Source organism: Punica granatum, chromosome 1 (genome assembly GCF_007655135.1).
Source record: "Punica granatum isolate Tunisia-2019 chromosome 1, ASM765513v2, whole genome shotgun sequence".
Taxonomy (NCBI): domain Eukaryota; kingdom Viridiplantae; phylum Streptophyta; class Magnoliopsida; order Myrtales; family Lythraceae; genus Punica; species Punica granatum.
The window spans coordinates 4,625,618-4,643,601 of record NC_045127.1 but is presented as its reverse complement, the minus strand read 5'-3'; the positions used below and the strand labels follow the sequence as shown (position 1 = coordinate 4,643,601).

The window sequence follows — 17,984 nt, the reverse complement described above, 5'->3', positions numbered from 1 at the left end:
TCACCCCTTCGATTTTCCCTTCCCTTCATTTCTCCCCTTGAATTAATTCACTGTCACTTTTGCCTCGTAGTAGCTTAGGGCTGTAATTTACTCCCTATAGTTTGTACTCCATTTCAATCTAGGCCAAATTATTGACACCGCGAAAAATGTTCATAGATATAGACCGTGAAATTTAGTGGTAAATTCTTAAACTCGCACGTTGTTTAAGTCAGGGAAAAAGCCTGCATCCTCCTCTATGATGTCCAGCCGATTTACTTCTTGAATCGATTTAACAGCATGAGGAATTTGACCAAAGTACAAACGTCCAATAATCAAGATATCTGAAATGGGAAAATTAGAACAAAAAAAAGAAATTAAGGGCAAATTTGAAAATAACTTCTTGATCAAGCGGATTGGGCGGGGCGGATTCCGGAGTTTGACCAGACAGGTTCAACTTTCCCAGCGAGGAACCTTTTTCTTGGCAATCAAGTTTGACATCTGCGGCCAGTTTGATTTTTAATTTTGCTTCCACTAATGAAGAAATCCAATCCTCCCTCCGACCAAAATTGGCTTTTCCCTATAATTTACTCAATAATAAAACTAAAATTCGGTGTCTTCTAGGTTAACATTATATAAGAAAGTAAACAATTCAATATATGCATTACTTTTTCGAAATGATTAGAATTTAATTCAGTGTGATGGTACGACCACGAACATCAACACAGTAACAGCAAATTTGTAAACCGTGCAAGTTCCTCTCTTGCAGTTGCAAGCATAACTTCTACCGCATAAATTATTGATCTTGCGGGGTGGACGTTGCAGTATAATGCCGGTCGATCCAATATCGTACGGAGATTTATTTCCTTCTTTTTTTCTCTCTTTTTTTTTCTATAGTAGTTTAACAATTAACATTTTAAAATTTGGATGTAAATGGACCATACTATACTCGCATTCCTTTGAGGAAGTATTCTTTAATTTATTGGGCCAAAAAATCAAGAAATACCCCTATTTTTTTTCCTCGACAGTAATGAAGTTTTTGTTATTATTACACAAGGTAAAATGCTTGAGAAAAATATTACAAGGTCAGGAAATATCGGACGTATCATCGAAGTTGATTACAAATGAAAATATACGTGTGATAACAAAAATTCTTTAAGGTTTTTTCTTAATGGTATCTTAAAGTATGATTCTTACTCATTATAAAATGCATCACTCCTTCATTCTGAATTTATGATATAATATAATATTTAAACGTTCTAATTTGCATCCTAATAAAGTCAAATCAATATTGCACTTTAATAATTACTAGCATGACATATTCACGGTCCATGTGTTCTCATAATATAGCCATTTTGTCATATTGAATATTAATGACCTAAAGATAAAAAGTTTCCTATTGGTTACTTTAAGTTTATTCTTTAGTTATATTATAATTAAGATGAAGCCAAACCCCCAAGTTGATGCTCGGCCAAATTGCTATTCATGTAATGCATGTGCTATGGGATCAATAAAGTAATAACTTAGCCCCAAGTTGAGTGCTATTTTTTTTTTCCTTCTTTGGGAAAATTACGTACGAGCATCTGATCAATTCTGGATAAATAGCAGGACACGCTAACATATATATTAGGACTTATGGAAGCTCGAGAAGGAGAGTGCTTTTCTGGTAGGACTCGATCTGTCAGACATGACAAACAATTAATGCAACGAAGCGCGTCCCCTTGCTCCCCCGAATGACATGCCCTATGTTAAACTTACCTAATGAGTTGCCATATATGCAACGACTAACGGCACCATACTATTGCCGATCGAGCTGCTTGCAGTGAAAACTGTTATTGCTCCTGCTCGATTCACCCGTGCCATGGCAGAGGTGTCTCGCCGATGTCAGGGATGGGCTTCTCACTGGGCTTACAAAATGGGCCTAACTTGGGCCTGCTTTGAGGTTTCTGGCGGGCTCATAGAGGTCCCCGGCCCACGGCCCATACATGACAGGTTGTCGTTGATTGATTTCTGCAGCAATGATCAATCGATTCAATCGCCATTCACATTTTTCTTCTCTTTTTTGAATGAAACGATGCCATGACAAGGACTTTTGACAAACCAAAGCGTGCAGTTATTTTTTTTTTTGGCAATCAGTCTATTACCTTTGACCAATTCGAGCTTTGCCTTGCATACGTAGTCCAACCCGAAACTTATCCTCGGCTTCCACTGCCTATTCGATACTCGAAATGATTCCCGACAATGCATCGAAAAACATCGGTGGATTCGCGACGGTATGGGAGTAACAGTTACGTCTCAGTCGGGGCTTATCTATGGAAAAGTAGTTTATCGCACAAGTTTTTCTGCTATAATTAATTAAATCGTGCCATTCCTGCAACGACAATCTCGGTTCCTTTGATTAGTCAAACGTTAATGTTCATCATCATCACGGAAAAATAAGCGTTTACATTATTATTATTATTTTTTTGTGGGGCAAGAAAAGGGCAAATGATTAATTCATTAATTAGTGCTGTATTCCTTTTCCTCTTGTTACTTTGATTTACGAGCCTTTTTGTCGTGCATGTGTAAAATGTAAGTAAAATATATATTTTTGGAAGGAAAATTAAATACAATGAATACAAATAGTCTCCACGGTCAAAAATCAAATTTAAAATCTCTAAGTTATCAGACGGAAACGTGCGTCACTGAATTGCATCTCATTCTCTGTATAAAAAAAATTATTTATTTTCTTAATCTTTGAAACAGCTGTATTGAGGTGCAATTTGCAAGATAAATTACATCTGCAACTTAATTAAGCTTTTTAATCAAAAAGTTTTTCTTATCCAGCAAAAAAAAAAATCAAAAAGTTTTTTTCTACGCAATCATGAAGAGCATGATATGTACATATGATCATCATACACATTGATAAATTGATAATGATAATGCCCTCGATTGACGAAATTGCCCCCCCAAAATGAATTCTCTATTCATTTGATCATCAGTACTTTTAAACTGCTGTACGTACGTATATATTGAATAATGATAGAAGGAAAGCGGGAATACACAGATCAAACATGTCGGCACCATCCATGTGCTTCGCAGATGACATATACCCCATCATTTCACATTCATTCATTCATTCCTTCCCGACAATATAATCCCCTCTTGCATGAATGAATATATTAAGAGAAGGAAATGAGAGAGACAAATTCGCCGTTAAAATCACGAGACAGATCTAACCGTTCGTCAGCTCGGGATGTATCGTACGAAAGGGAATGTCACGTTTAACAAAACCGTGTGCAGCTGATATGTTTGCAATCGAGTTTTACTTTCTATGCGTATTACTTAGTTCTGATACATGTGGCTGAAGGTGCAAATCGAAGTAAGGGCTTCCTAAGTTGGAGGTCAATATGAGCCTTTCCTTACCAAAAAGTTCCTTAACTTACCGATGATGCTCCGATTTTCTGAGATCTTGACAGTGGTTAGTTGAGGTCCAAATCGTGGGTCAATGGCGACCTCTCGACTGGACCATTGAACCTCTTATTGTTGCAGCATTGCCCGATCTGGGCTATAATTGCGTGGTCCGAAGGGATGGAATGCAAACCTATACCAAAAGCAATTGTATTCGACCCATAAGCGTACTACGGTATTTTTTTTTTTCCGGAATCGAACCAAATCGAACCGCGAATTCAGATTTTCTTATGAGAAATCACGACTACGTAGAATTACCGTTACGAAAGGAGAAGGTAAAGAAATTTTGTCAGTCGACAGTTTTTTTTTTTTTTGATGAATATTGTCAGTCGACAGTCTACCCAATCCTCTTACAAAGACACTGAGACAGAACCGACAAATCCTTCTCTGACAGAAACACGCGATCCGATGCAATCCCGTACGATATGATTACATGCTGCGGGAGCACATGCACCCCATGCCAACGAAGTGGATATGTCCTCTGGCTCTTCGTGCGCCGGGTGTATACGACTTTAATCAGCGTAGAGGCCGCCCGTCTCACGTGCCGAATCGCACCAAAAGCCTTGCCTCGCACGTGCCGCGAACGCCCATCATCTCCCTCCCCGCTTTGCCTTTCAGTGCCCCTCCGATGAAGACGACGAAGAAGAGATTCTTCTTCTTTTACAGGCGGAAAAGCTCAAAGCACCAGCCCAAGGAATAAAGAAGGAAAGAGAGAACGAAGGAATCCAGCATTCCCCAGAACCCCCATAGCCCACCGAAATCCTCCCAAATTGCGGCCGCAAAGTCCTAGGGCTCCACATTTGCCCGCCGGCGCTGTTCTTGGATCCGAGGACGGGGAGTTCGGGCTGCAGAGGCACCCGGAAGCAGCAGTTTTGCGGCAATGGAGTCGATTCTTGCTCGGGCATTGGAGTACACACTCAAGTACTGGCTCAAATCCTTCTCCCGCGACCAGTTCAAGCTGCAGGGCCGGACCGTGCAGCTCTCCAATCTGGGTAAGCTTTGATTCGCCATTTCAGTCCTCAATTTGGCGACCTTTTTTGAGTAGATTTGTGTAGCTCTTCTTCTTCTTCTTCTTCTTCTTCTTCTTCTTCTTCTTCACGTGTGATCACCCAGTTGCTGGATTAGTCGGTGCCCATGAAGATCATCATCGTGTTTTTGGTTGTTTTGGGTGACTTTTTAATTTTTTAGTCTTTAGTTAGCTCACTTAAGCTCATCAGTATTTTATTGATGTCCTTTGGGTTAAATACGAGGAAATTGTGTCATAAAGTCTTATTTTTATTTGAAGCATATAATCGATCCCATTGCTTCATAACTTGGTTCTCTGACGATTTCTGCTGTGCGGGTGATGATGTGGTAACCAGATATCGATGGGGATGCTCTGCACTCTAGCATTGGGTTGCCTCCGGCCCTGAACGTGACAACTGCTAAAGTCGGAAAATTGGTGATAGTGGTGAGTAGCTGAGTGATCTGAGGTCGTTGATTTGTACAAATTTATGGATTTATATCTTTTTTCTCTTTAGTGTTTAGTATCTTAGGATCGGAGGAAATGCAGAGTATTGGAGTTTTACAGTTCAGTTTCCAATCTAGATGATATAGCGGATACTAATTTCTCCTGCTCATACGATGAAAGAGTTCTTACCTGATTTGGTCGCAAAAATATTGAAGAAACTAGGTGTAAAAACCACACCTGTTGAGAATTATTAGGATCATAATTTATTTTGATGATCATCGATGATTGGATAAATTATGGTGGCAGATGTTGACATATGAGATATTCTTGTGTTGTAGTTATTGCCAATGGATAGGCTTACGGACGATAATGCTGAAGCATACTGATGTTGTGGAAATATCACTTTTGTCGTATAAATATTGGTATTCATTGACAAATGCAAGTTCCCAGAGCACCTATCTGACCAGAAAGTTCCCAATCGTGGGGGTCTCAATATCTGCCCAGTACAAATTGCCCATAACTTTATTTGCTGTCAGTTGCACTATAATAGGCTCTAACTTTGCTTTCGTTCTTTTCTGTAAGCTTCCATCATCGGTAAGCAATGTCCAGATAGAGCCAATTGTTGTCCAAATTGATAGGCTTGACTTGGTGCTTGAGGAGAATCAGGATGAAGAAGCATGCAGAAGTCCATGTAGGTAATGCTTCTTTCTTTATTTTTTTAAATATTACACCCTAAATGGATTTGTACATAGGATTATGATGATTGTTTCTGTGCAAGCTGAATTTCTTGCCCTGTTTTCTCTGCAGTACACCCTCTTCTACCGGCTCAGGATGGGGTAGCGGCTATGGATTTGCTGATAAGGTTAAACTCCTTATTGGGTTCACCACTATATTACTGTCACTTACTCGGGTTAGCCGAAATTTGTGTCCTTGGCTCGACCTGTATCTTTCTTAGACCTGAATCAAGACATTCAAAAGGAAGTTATGTAATATCAGATGAAATATGGGATGGTAGTGAATGGTAGAATAGCTATAATGCAGATTTAATTTTCATGATGCCCATGCTTCTGTATGTTTGTGTGTGACTTTGCCTGTAAGATTGTTACTAGTTCCTTGTCGTCTAATTTTTGCTGACTAATCTTCTTCCAAGTATTGAATATTTGCAGAATCAAAAAAGGTATATGTTCTATATATTATTGACTTCATAATCACGGAATTTCAGATTGCAGATGGGATGAGCGTGGAGATTAATACTGTCAACCTTCTACTTGAAACTTGTGGGGGTGGCAGGCAGAAAGGAGGAGCTGCCTGGTGAGTGATTACCTCCTTAAGGCACTTCTGCTATGGAGTATCTCCTCTGTGCCATGAATTGGCATTTCTTTCCATTTTCAATTTATAAAGGGCAAATTACAAAAAAAAACCCAAATTTTGTAAAATGTCTCAGTTTTGTCCTAAATTTTGTTTTGTAACAAAAAAAACCATAAGTTTTCTAAAATGTCTCAAAAATGACATCCGTTATAACTTCCGTCAATTTTTGCCTACGTGTGACCTACGTGGACTGTTAAAGGGACCCACCATCAGCAGCAAAAATTGACGGAAGTTATAACGGAGGTCATTTTTGAGACATTTTAGAAAACTTATGGTTTTTTTTGTTACAAAACAAAATTTAGGACAAAATTGAGACATTTTATAAAATTTGGGTTTTTTTTTGTAATTTACCCATTTATAAATGATTATTTAACAGCAACTTATTTTGAAGTTATTTGGGCTTATGGTTTTAATAATAGGGTGAACTTCACAATAAACTGACCGGGAGCACTCACCACCTTGTATAAATATAGTAGCCTATTCATTATTAACTTTGATTTAGTGCCACTTACTGATGTCTTTTCTTTTCATTTTCTGTAGGGCATCACCAATGGCTTCTATTACAATACGTAATCTTATGCTTTACACCACAAATGAAGACTGGGAGGTACTGAGCTTACTGTAGATGGAATACTCGGGTGTCTTCTGAATTTGATTTTTAATATGGGTAGTTTTCTGACAACAGGTTGTAAATCTTAAGGAAGCTCGCGACTTCTTCAGTAATAGTAAATTTATTTATGTATTCAAGGTAAATCTCTTGATCTGGGTGGCATTTTTGTATATATCTTGGGCATTTTTGGTAAGTGGATATAGACTGTTTTCTAGGCATATTTACAGCCCAAAGTAAAATAGAATTATGTCCTTTGTACTTTTTTCATTCTTTTCTTGGGGATTGAGGGTCATGTTGTGTATTTGAGTATGTCTTTCTCTGTTTCCCCAAAATTTCAAAATCAAAGGGAAGCAAATATTTTTTCTTTATATCAGCACTAATGATACTGCATAATTACTGACCAGAAACTTGAATGGGAGTCTCTATCTATTGATCTTCTTCCTCATCCTGATATGTTCACGGAATCCAATCTAGCGCGAGCACAAGGAGCGAATCAAAGAGATGATGATGGAGCAAAGAGAGTTTTCTTTGGTGGGGAGCGTTTCTTAGAAGGAATATCGGGGCAGGCCTATGTAATACACTGAAAATTTGGATTCATTTTTTATTTTTCAAGAAGAGATATGATCTAATTTTTGTACTTGCAATCAGATCACTGTGAAGAGGACGGAATTAAACAGGCCACTTGGGCTTGAGGTCCAACTACATATTACTGCAGCAGTTTGTCCTGCATTAAGTGAACCAGGTAAAACAAAAGAAATTGTTCTTGAAAAATTAAGTTACTGATTATGAAATTCTATCTAAACATGAATTAAAATGAACATTATTTTTGCAGGACTCCGAGCGCTTCTACGTTTCCTGACTGGATTATACATCTGCCTTAACCGAGGAGACGTGGATTTAAAGGCTCAACAGGTTCTTCTCCTTATAAGTTTCTTTCTGAGAAAGTTTGCATCTGTTGCTACTCTTCCCTTGTTATCCTCTTTGTCACCGTTACTTGTCGAATTTCTGCAGGGTTCCGTTGAAGCAGCTGGCATCTCTCTGGTGTCTATTGTAGTGGACCATATATTTTTGTGCATTAAAGATGCTGGTTCGTTTTGTATGGATTTTCATACTTGTGTGTTCTTAGATCTTCTAACTCTAAGAAAGTTGACATTATCATGTCTGCACATTACATATCTCGTTTTCGCTTGGAATGAGATTCTAAAATCTAGATCTGCCTGCAGACTTCCAGCTTGACGTGTTGATGCAGTCACTTCACTTTTCTCGGGTATCTTCTACGACTCTTGATGTTAATGTTATCATTTCAAAGGTTTTGACTGGGGCATATGCATTAGAAAAATTGATAAAGAAAAGTATTAATTTTTCTTTGATAAGAGAGTGCTGTAATCAATTTCAGTGCATGAGAAATCTATAGTTTGAAGTCTTCTTGGTTTTGAGATCCCGCCGTTTCCATGTAAGAGATCTCATTATAGGCCTATTCTTGCTTATGCAGGCAACTGTTTCTGATGGAGAAAGTGCCAATAACTTGACGACGGTGACCATTGGTGGCTTGTTCTTAAGGTTTGTGGTGGTTATATTTAATTGCTAAGCTGCAGTTTGCTCCCTTTCTTCCCCAAGTCAATGAAAGGAAAGAAAAAATACATTCACCTCTCCTTATACTTGAAACATATGATCATGGATAGTAGATTATAGCCTTAAACAACTAATGAAGTAAGGGCGTGTATCGTTTGTTCTTGAAATGCCAAAATTGACCAATAAGGGTTGGTTCAAGCGGTTCGGCGCTTGTTCCCCTTAAGTATGATCTCGGGTTCGAGGCTTGTGGATGGAAAAAATCCTTGATTGGGAGAGCTTTACCCCTTAGTGGGCCAACTCGGCTTGATTGAATTAGTCGGGATCCGTTAGGCTTCCGGATACCGGGGTTCACACTGAAAAAAGAAATGCCAAAACTGAGATTGTTAATTTCAATTTTTCTATTCAATAATACAAATGACCTTTTCTTTCTTGGAAATGTTTGATGATCTCCCAAACTTTCTGATTCAGAACCATAGATCTTGTCACTAAGAAGGGTGCCTTTTAATCATATGCTTATTGGAGTGATTATTTAAGAACTGTTAATTGGACCAACCGTGTCTACCAATGTCATGTTATGATAGGGCCGAAATCCTTTTGAAAGTTGTTTCCTTATGACTTGATACATGATCTTTATGAAAATTGCAGGGACACCTTTTCACGCCCTCCATGCACCTTGGTGCAACCTTCAATGCTGTCTTCTGCAAATGAGTCTCCAAAGATTCCTGAATTTGGTATTTTTATTTATTTATTTTTTTACAGCATATATTTTGAGTTTGTAGAGATCTATTTAAATGTTATATAATAGGTCTAGATGTATATCGTTTACAAAAGGTTCCTTTATCTGCAGCCAAGAACTTTTGCCCTCCAATATACCCTTTGGGAGAAGCAGATTGGCAGAAAATCGTGGGTGTTCCCTTAATAACACTGCACTCTCTTCAAGTCAAACCTTCCCCAGTCCCACCCTCTTTTGCTTCAGAGACGTTCATCAACTGTCAGCCTCTTATGGTATTATCCACATAATTCTTTTAAAATACTGGATAAACTCTTTTACAAGCTTACCAGCTATCACTGTTCCTAACTATGATTAACCGGTCCTTTCATCAGATCTATCTTCAGGAAGAATCATGTCTGAGGATAGCTTCGTTCTTGGCGGATGGAATTGTTGTCAGTCCTGGTGTTGTCTTACCTGATTCCTCAGTAAATTCAATTTTGTTTATTCTGAAGGAGCTTGACATTACCTTCCCATTGGAGATGGGTGAAGTTTACACTCCAAGCAACAAAAATAAAAGCGTTCCTCACAGTTCCTTCACTGGAGCAAAGCTTCATATAGAAGACCTGCTATTCTCTGAGTCACCTTCCCTGAAGCTGAAGCTGCTGAATCTCGAGAAAGATCCTGCTTGCTTTTGTCTCTGGGAAGATCAGCCCATCGATGCTAGTCAGAAGAAATGGACCACTAAGGCATCAAACCTGAATTTATCTCTTGAAGCATCTTCTAGCTTTGATAACCTTAATCAATCTCAGGAACCAATTTCAGACTTATGGATATGTGTCGAGGTTAAAGATGTTTGTGTTGAAGTGGCCATGGCTACTGCTGATGGGGGTCCTCTCACAGACGTTCCTCCTCCCGGTGGCATATTGAGAGTCGGGGTAGCTTGTGGTCGATATTTATCCAATTCTTCAGTCGAGCAATTATTTTTTGTGCTGGACCTTTATGCCTATATTGGTAAGATCAGTGAAAAGATAGCTCTAGCAGGGAAGAGTAGCAGAAAAAGGAAAATTGAGGAAGAAGAATCAACTCGTGGGAGGCTTATGGACAAGGTCCCCAGTGATACTGCCGTGAGCCTTGCTGTATCAGATCTTCAGCTTCGATTTCTTGAATCTTCTTCTGTGGATATTGAGGGCATGCCTCTTGTTCAGTTCGCCGGAGAAGACTTCTTCATCAAAGTTACCCATAGAACCCTCGGAGGTGCCATAGCTGTATCTTCAATTTTTTGTTGGGAGAGCATTGAGATTGACTGCATAGATACTAAAAGCGGATCGGCGTTGACTTCCACTGGAAATGGTCAACTCACAGACTCAGATACATTGAGAGCTGTCCTGTGGATACATAATAAAAGGGAGCATCGATCCAGCATCAAGTATAACGGGGTTCCATTTCTTGACATTAGCACTGTCCAGGTGATTCCATTCAATGAGCTTGACAAAGAATCTCATAGTTTGAATTTATCGGCTTGCATTTCGGGTATTCGCCTTGGTGGTGGAATGAACTATGTGGAGTCCCTTCTGCATCGATTCGGAATACTCGGGCCTGATGGTGGGCCTGGGGAGGGTCTCTTGAAAGGGATAGAGAATTTGTCATCGAGCCCCCTGGCAAAACTTTTTAAAGCATCACCGCTCACTGTTGATGAGATACAGAGTATGGAATGTTGCGAGTTATAATCTCATTTACCTTTAATCAAATTTTCTTTTTATTTAATTGCCATGTCTTAATCTAGGTAATGGGAAGGAAGACTTTCTGCACTTGGCGAGGCCCGATGATGTGGACGTATCTGTGGAATTGAAGGACTGGTTATTTGCTCTCGAAGGTCCTGAGGAAATGACAGACAGGTGGGAGGATTATGATCATGCTGATGTCTGCAGAGAGGAGAGATCTTGGCACATGATGTTTCAGAGATTGCAAATAGCAGCTAAGAGCAAACTGGAGCATGGACATGGAATGAACTGCAATGAAAATTCAAATGGGATGTCAAGATACCCTTTAGAATCAGTGATTGTAAGCAGTTTTATGTGCTCTTGTCCGTTTATATTGTGCTTTCTGGGTAAGAAGGTATCTCTTCAGATCCTTGCTTTTCTAACGGTTGTGATTGTTATTGCAGGTTAGTATCGAAGGTTTACAGGCTGTGAAGCCTCATGCTCAGAAGGAAATCCTTCTACGAGCCTCACAGACAAATGGGATCAAAGAGACTGTTCAAACTTCTGGTGGAGTAGATGTTGAAGCTCGTATGGTAATTTCTGACGAAAATGGTCAGGGTGAAATGGGTGAATGGATGGTGGAAAACCTGAAGTTCTCAGTCAAGAAACCGGTAAAATATGTCTCATTTTACATGGCATCAATTTTCCTTCTCCAACTGTAGCAGAATTTTCCTACTCATGTGCTGGTTCTCTGCAGATAGAGGCAGTTGTGACGAAAGAGGAGCTTCAACACCTCGTGTTTCTATGCAAATCTGAGGCCGACTCTATGGGTCGAATCGTTGCTGGAGTCCTCTGCCTGCTGAAGCTTGAAGGTTCCATTGGACATGCAGCAATCGACCAACTAAGAAACCTTGGTGAGTTTCAGTTCTTGGGAGTTCATTCTTTCCTAAAGATCACACTGTTTTGTTATTGAAGTTTGGAACGGTACAAGTTGCCTTGTGCATCCTTAAGATATAGATGGCAGAAATTATCTATGCAACATTGCATTTCCGGGTTTAAGAATTTTACCATAATGTTGGTTTTAAGAAGGATACATCTTGGATGGAGTGTACTCGACTCCTTTTCTAAATACCATGTGACCCACACGCCTTTCCTAATCTTGCAGGAAGTGAGGGTCTTGACAGGATTCTCACTCCCGATAAGCTTAGCAGGGTTAATAGCCCCCGAAGCTTCGGGCTCAACTCACCTAGGTTGATAAGTGAAGCTCTCAACCCAAGCTTGCTGACAACAGTGGCTTCAATTGAGGAGGCTGTCTCAGATTCTCGAGCCAAATGTGCTGCCCTCACGGCCGCCTTGGACAGCCCTGGATCTTCGGAAGTTGAACAGCTCTCGCAGAGACTCGAACAAATGGAGTTTTTACTGAAGCAACTGAGGACTCAAATCTGACCAGTGGTCAACAATTGACAATTTTGCCGAAACAGGTTTGAAACTGTATATAGGGATCCCGATCCCCTCTTTGTGTACAGTACACACATATATACGAGCAATCGAGTGCTGCAAAGGGAATAGCGTAGGGAGATGAATAACCATGAACTTATTTGTGCAATCGAAAATTGTCTCGTACAGAGAGGAAAGATAATTCTTGTTAGGTATTTACTGTACTTTATATTGATTGATGTATGAGAGGAAGTCCATTTGGGTAGGTAATTTAATTCTTTTTTTTTTGTCTTAATTGAACAAAGCAAACTATCATATGATTACATGACAACATGAAATATCAGTTTGTAAATAGATATGAATCTCCGAGTCGGTTCCGACCTTGACTAATTAACAGAGATTCTGTGTTTTGCACCATATTTTGAGCCTATAGTGCCTAAGTATATAAGTTAGGAAGATGAAACTTCGACAGCATCCCAGCGCCATATGGTACCGTCCTCGCAGCAACAGAGAATTGTGCTGCAAAAGACAAATACAAGGAAGATATCAGAGCTTTTATCAATAAGAGTTTACAAGACAAAAATTTAAGTGTATGATTATGGTTGGCATGAGAGAGATACCTCCCGTCGAATGACATGGCAGTTTGTCTGATTGGTGACTTTGATTGAGTATGAGACAACCTAAAAAGACAGGGTAAGGAGGTTAAGAGCCCTGGAATTGAAAGGAGAATAAGTAACAGAAACTGAACCAATTAACGCAGGGTAAGGAGGTTAAGAGCCCTGGAATTGAAAGGAGAATTAAGTAATAGAAACTAAACCACATCCAACCGAACCTTGCTGTTAGGACAGGAGGGCTACTCTGCAGCTCCCACACATAAATTTTACCTTCCCGATTCCCTGGTACAATGGAGGGTAAAAGAAAAAAGGAAAGAATTATAAGGCAGTTCTTCAAAAGCTTATATTGAGATCAAGTTATGCTGCCCAACCTAACTCAAACACTGATAAGGCAAAAAATAGGCTAAAATTCTTTTGGCACTTAGACCACCCGAAACCCGAAAGAACTAGGCTAGGAATAGAAGATACCTATAGCCACTGACTGATAATGGAAGTCGCAAGAAAATTTGATGAACCATATGTCACACTCTGGAACTGGGTATTTTTGAAGGATGTCAACCGTGCCCTGCAAGAAATCATTGTTTCCAGGCCTAAAGATCGGGTTTCTAATGGATAAGTGTTTTGAGCATAAGAGATCTGGCAGAAGAAATCTTACCTCCCCAGGAGATTGTTCCTTCATTTTGGGTTCCCACAACACAATCTCATTGTCCACACTCTGGAAATGTAAAAGAGAATATAAGATGAGATTTCGGCCAATTTAATGGTCCTTAATACATATCCTGAAGCATATCATTACATGAGAAATGTCTCAATTATAGTAATATTAATCTGAGCAAACATATTTAAGCAACTAAGTCATGACAACTATATGATAGAACTAGCTTACTCACATGACAAATCAAATTTGCAAGCTAAAGGTGAAATCAATTATGAAAGGAACATCCCTGTCCAAGCCATTAGAAAAAGGGGTGCATCAGCAGTTTTACCTTCGATAATACAAAATCACCAAGCCACCTATTACAGTCAACATAGTTGGAATGGACTGAAGCGATGAACACCTAAAATGCAGAAGTTAGTCTTCTATAGGTATTTTCTAATCATATTCAAAATCAAGAACAAATGCTACTTACAGGAAACTGTACGTATTTGGTAGGGAACTTTGATGGAAGATCTGTCCAAGTAAATGACTTCTCCACGTATGTCCAGAACTCTGCATGACAAGTTAAATCAGTCGAAAGTTTATCTTCTTCCTTAAAGAATCTGGAGAAAAGCTTCAAGCTGTTAGTCTTGTTGTGCATGATTTATCAACATTGATCATATCTTATAGAATCCTATGATGACAGAGAAATTCTTGATTCCCCATTCATCATAGTTTACAAATATAGGGTCTATGCAATAATTTAGTTACCATATAACTATAGTTCATTGTGCCACTATTAGAAGACTCAATCACTAAGTCCTCAACTAGTGACTGCAGCAGTTACAAAAATTGAAGTTTTACCTATCATTGACCAAATCTTCACAGTGTTGTCCATTCCACAACTTGCAATTCGATATATATCTGAAGGATGGAAATCCTAGAGAAAGCCACTGAGCCTCAAAAATTGTCCACGATAACCGTCGAATTGATGAATCAAGGAAAAGAAAACTATTCCTAGACAATAAAAAACCTGTCTGCAGTACTTACCACACTTAAGACCTCATTGCGATGACCCCCAGCTCCAGCAAATATTAGAATGCAAATTCCAGTTTGAGCATTCCATAACCTAACCGACTCATCCTGGTAAAAATATTCAATCATTGATATTAAATACTGATAAACCACCATAACTGCTGTAAAAACTAAAAAGTAAGTCGGCAAAGTAGAGATAAGAGATGTAACAATTTACTTTGCTAGCAGAAACAATAAGTGATGGCTTCAATGGCTGAGTCCTGATCTCGTTTATTGAATCTCCATGGCCCACAAAACTCTGTGGAGGTATAAACATAGAAGGTAGACAAGAAATGGAATAACACAAATCTTCATTCACAGATCAGTCCAGAGCAGAGAGCAGAATGTAAGGGCAAAAAAAGTCGGCCTAGACTCTAAAATCTGATTCTAATGAAGGGTTCACCACACCTTGTGTATTTTCTCGTTCCCAGCATCAATTACACGGATAATCCCATTGATGCCTCCAGCAATGACAAATGGGGCCCCATCAATATTGCATGCCCAACTGACAGAATAGAAGGACTCATCCTTCTGATCTACAGAGCAAAGGAAAATCCCCAGTTTTCTTTTAGATAACTTCAGATTGGCATATATAGAAATCCGTTTGCAAATGAACAGGAAGAAAGTTTCCCTTACATCTTCATCAATGTATGACTGCAACACAGCTATCACACCCCCTTCAAGGCATTGGTAAACAGTCACCTGATAAATATCAACAAGAACAGGTCATCCGAATGATAGATTTTAGAAGAAAAGGGAGTCTTAGACGAGACCTAATCTCAGAAAACTCATGCCATCGTTATTTGCCACATTATTATAGACTCGAAACACAGTTGTGCTTAATGAGTACAATGCCTTTTCGGCCACCAATTTCTCACAAAAAGAAGATTAATTTTTTTTTCCGGCATGAAATTTCTTCCTGCTGCAAAAGAGAAGCCTATTTCCTGATATTTGATCAGCTAGGAACAGAAATTGCTAATGTGCAGGTTGACCCTTCCAAACAGCCACTTACACACTTTAAACCAAAACTTCAAGCTGAATCCATAGAATATAATCAAAATGAGCTTCTTTGAAGATACCCACTTCCCTTTCTTCCCCTTCCGGTCTATTTCTTGCCAATGACGAGCTCCAATCTAGCAAAAAAAATTTCCTTTTGAAAGAGAGGGGAAGTGGGAGAATATACCCGGTTGCCGCCGACGGTGGCGAAGACGTTGAAGTAGCGGGAGTCGATGAAGTTGAAGACGACGGCGTAGAGTGGACGCTTGCCCTCCTGGAGACGATTGGTGACCCTGTACTCCCTCTTCCTCGACGGCGTCAGTGAGCCCACCACCGGCTCGGACCCCAGCACTATCTTCGCCATCTCTTCCCCGCCAGTCCGGCAAACTCGTTCGGCGGCAGACAGCGGTCGTGGCCGCGTACGACTCTCTCTCTCTCTCTCTTTCTCTCTCTGCGTGCTTTCGGCGGTCAATGATGAAGAGGGAAGTGAGGGACTTGGCAGTACGGACACAGAAAGGAAAAGGAAAAGCGGCTAAGAGAGGGAGCAAAATGAGATAAAAGAAAAATTTGGGGGGCAAAGTTGAAATGCGAATAACAAAAATAAGTAAATAAATAAATAAAAATAATTAATCATATATCCTTCCCGGGTTCCCTCCTTATCCATTTTGCTTCCACACTCAGAAGCTTTCGGAAGCTGCTCTCCAATGGCTTCTCCTGCTCCGGCGCTCCATTTCCTTTGCAGTTGCAGGGAAAAACCTAATCCTCTTCTCTCTCACCGTCCTCATCCCTTCACCCACCACAATCCGAAGGTGATGCCGTCCATTTCCCTCACCAGGTGCGCGTCGGATGCAGCCCAATCCGACATACCAGAACCGGCCACGTCCACGAACAGCCCGGAGACGTTCCCGATCGAGAAGCGCAGGAGGTCGGAGATCGTGAGGGAGCGGAAGCCCAAGACGCTGACGAAGACGGAGCCGCCCAACTTCGAGATGGGGTGGAAGAGGACGAAGGAGATAGTGACGGAGAAGCCCAAGGGGTACGTGATAGCGGACTTCCTGGAGAAGCTGGAGGGGCTGATGGGGAGGGAGTTCGGGTCGGTGGACCTGCTGGCGAAGGCAGGGGAGGTGGTGGCGGAGAGGGCGAGGGAGGAGGCGGAGGTACTGAGGGACGACGGGGAGGTGGAGGAGAGGATGGTGACGGAGCTGTTCAGGGTGCTGAGGCTGATGGAGATGGACTTGGCCATGGTCAGGGCCTCCGTCAAGGAGGAGACGCTCGAGGAACGGCTCGAGCAGGCCAAAGCCCGCTGCCGGCAGGCCATCCTCGTCGCTAACTCTTTCTGAATCCATCGAAATAGTTCGAAATTCAATATGGTCTTCCATTTTTTACCCGATTATTTTGCGATGCAAATGATGGAAGTAAATTTCAAGAATGTACATGGAACCTCGGTTATCATCGCGTGGTTCGCAAAGCGGATTCGGGACTTGTTCGAGGTCTCATTGTTGATCGGGGTGAGTGGCGGATCCAGGACCGATAGTTAGGGGGTGCCAAAAATTCTGCAAATAAAAAGGCAACTTAAGATTTGGTAATTAATTAGTAAAATCTTTAATGTACCTTAGCATCTTACATTAATTTGATAATCACCAGTATCAATCAATATATATATATATATATTGGGATAAGTGGTGTATTTTTCAGATGACGCTATAACCCCAAACATGAAGCTATAAAAGATCTAAACAATTTAAACCGCACATCGTCTCGATCGATCTAAGTTGAAGGATCTTCCTCCAATTCCAGGAACTTTTAATGTCCAAAAACATCTTCCCAGAAGTAAGAGGAAGGTCCGAATACTTGACAGGTAAGTTGTCATTCTTAAATCTACTGCAGTGCTGTAAATTCTCGAATGAATGACTGAAAAACATTATGCAATGTTATGATTACGTGAATGAGCATAATGTTTCGATAAACAGATTCCGACGCATAAAATGCCCTCCTGAACCCTTCATTAACAATCACCATTGGCAGAAGCTCTGGCAATCCCTTTAGACCTGTCGAAAATTTATTTCATATGAAGCATTCATGCCATGTATCAGAGGACGAAAGCAAAGTCGCTAACGGCTATACTAATTTGTTTTGGTCTTTCGGGAGCAATAACTGATAAGAATGATTTCTTTTTTTCCCTTTTCCTTTTCCTTTTCGTATATAATTTAAGGATCGACGTGAACTTCATCTAAACCAAATCACATTAAACTAAAAATTTACCGATATAGAATTGCAGTGCTCATATGCACCTGTTTTATGCGTTCTAGCATCCCATGTAATGTACACTATGTGGAAGTGAGAATCATTGGACGTTATGATTGAAACTACGGTCGATATATCACTTTT

General features: G+C 40.2%; 3 protein-coding genes across 5 annotated transcripts; 2 read left to right on the top strand and 1 right to left on the bottom strand.

Annotated features, from left to right (window-relative positions):
- The first annotated feature begins 4,013 nt into the window (after positions 1 to 4,013).
- Positions 4,014 to 12,629, top strand: LOC116194995. 3 transcript variants are annotated; one of them, XM_031523949.1, is made up of 20 exons: positions 4,014 to 4,418; positions 4,788 to 4,876; positions 5,459 to 5,567; positions 5,684 to 5,738; positions 6,099 to 6,187; positions 6,785 to 6,851; positions 6,930 to 6,992; positions 7,259 to 7,426; positions 7,503 to 7,596; positions 7,687 to 7,766; positions 7,866 to 7,941; positions 8,078 to 8,121; positions 8,347 to 8,414; positions 9,072 to 9,157; positions 9,274 to 9,431; positions 9,531 to 10,842; positions 10,922 to 11,199; positions 11,303 to 11,509; positions 11,596 to 11,752; positions 12,004 to 12,629. In XM_031523949.1, exons 3-20 carry the CDS (start codon positions 5,554 to 5,556, stop codon positions 12,282 to 12,284), a joined length of 3,297 nt encoding a protein of 1,098 aa, XP_031379809.1. In that variant the 5' UTR covers positions 4,014 to 4,418; positions 4,788 to 4,876; positions 5,459 to 5,553; the 3' UTR covers positions 12,285 to 12,629. The 3 variants fall into 3 exon arrangements, with proteins under 3 accessions (XP_031379809.1, XP_031379803.1, XP_031379818.1); XM_031523943.1 differs by having other exon boundaries at positions 5,459 to 5,571; XM_031523958.1 differs by lacking the exons at positions 4,014 to 4,418; positions 4,788 to 4,876 and having other exon boundaries at positions 5,511 to 5,571; positions 6,106 to 6,187.
- Positions 12,571 to 16,107, bottom strand: LOC116195016 (polycomb group protein FERTILIZATION-INDEPENDENT ENDOSPERM). The gene is made up of 13 exons (XM_031523969.1): positions 15,784 to 16,107; positions 15,237 to 15,302; positions 15,009 to 15,131; positions 14,779 to 14,859; positions 14,577 to 14,669; positions 14,391 to 14,466; positions 14,020 to 14,099; positions 13,876 to 13,947; positions 13,545 to 13,604; positions 13,358 to 13,454; positions 13,108 to 13,171; positions 12,896 to 12,955; positions 12,571 to 12,794 (listed from the first exon to the last, which is right to left on the bottom strand). The coding sequence occupies exons 1-13, from the start codon at positions 15,958 to 15,960 to the stop codon at positions 12,725 to 12,727; spliced, it is 1,119 nt and encodes a 372-aa protein (XP_031379829.1). The 5' UTR covers positions 15,961 to 16,107; the 3' UTR covers positions 12,571 to 12,724.
- A 46-nt stretch (positions 16,108 to 16,153) lies between these two features.
- Positions 16,154 to 17,182, top strand: LOC116195023. Its single transcript, XM_031523981.1, has one exon. The coding sequence runs from the start codon at positions 16,301 to 16,303 to the stop codon at positions 16,934 to 16,936; it is 636 nt and encodes a 211-aa protein (XP_031379841.1). The 5' UTR covers positions 16,154 to 16,300; the 3' UTR covers positions 16,937 to 17,182.
- The last annotated feature ends 802 nt before the right edge of the window (positions 17,183 to 17,984 follow it).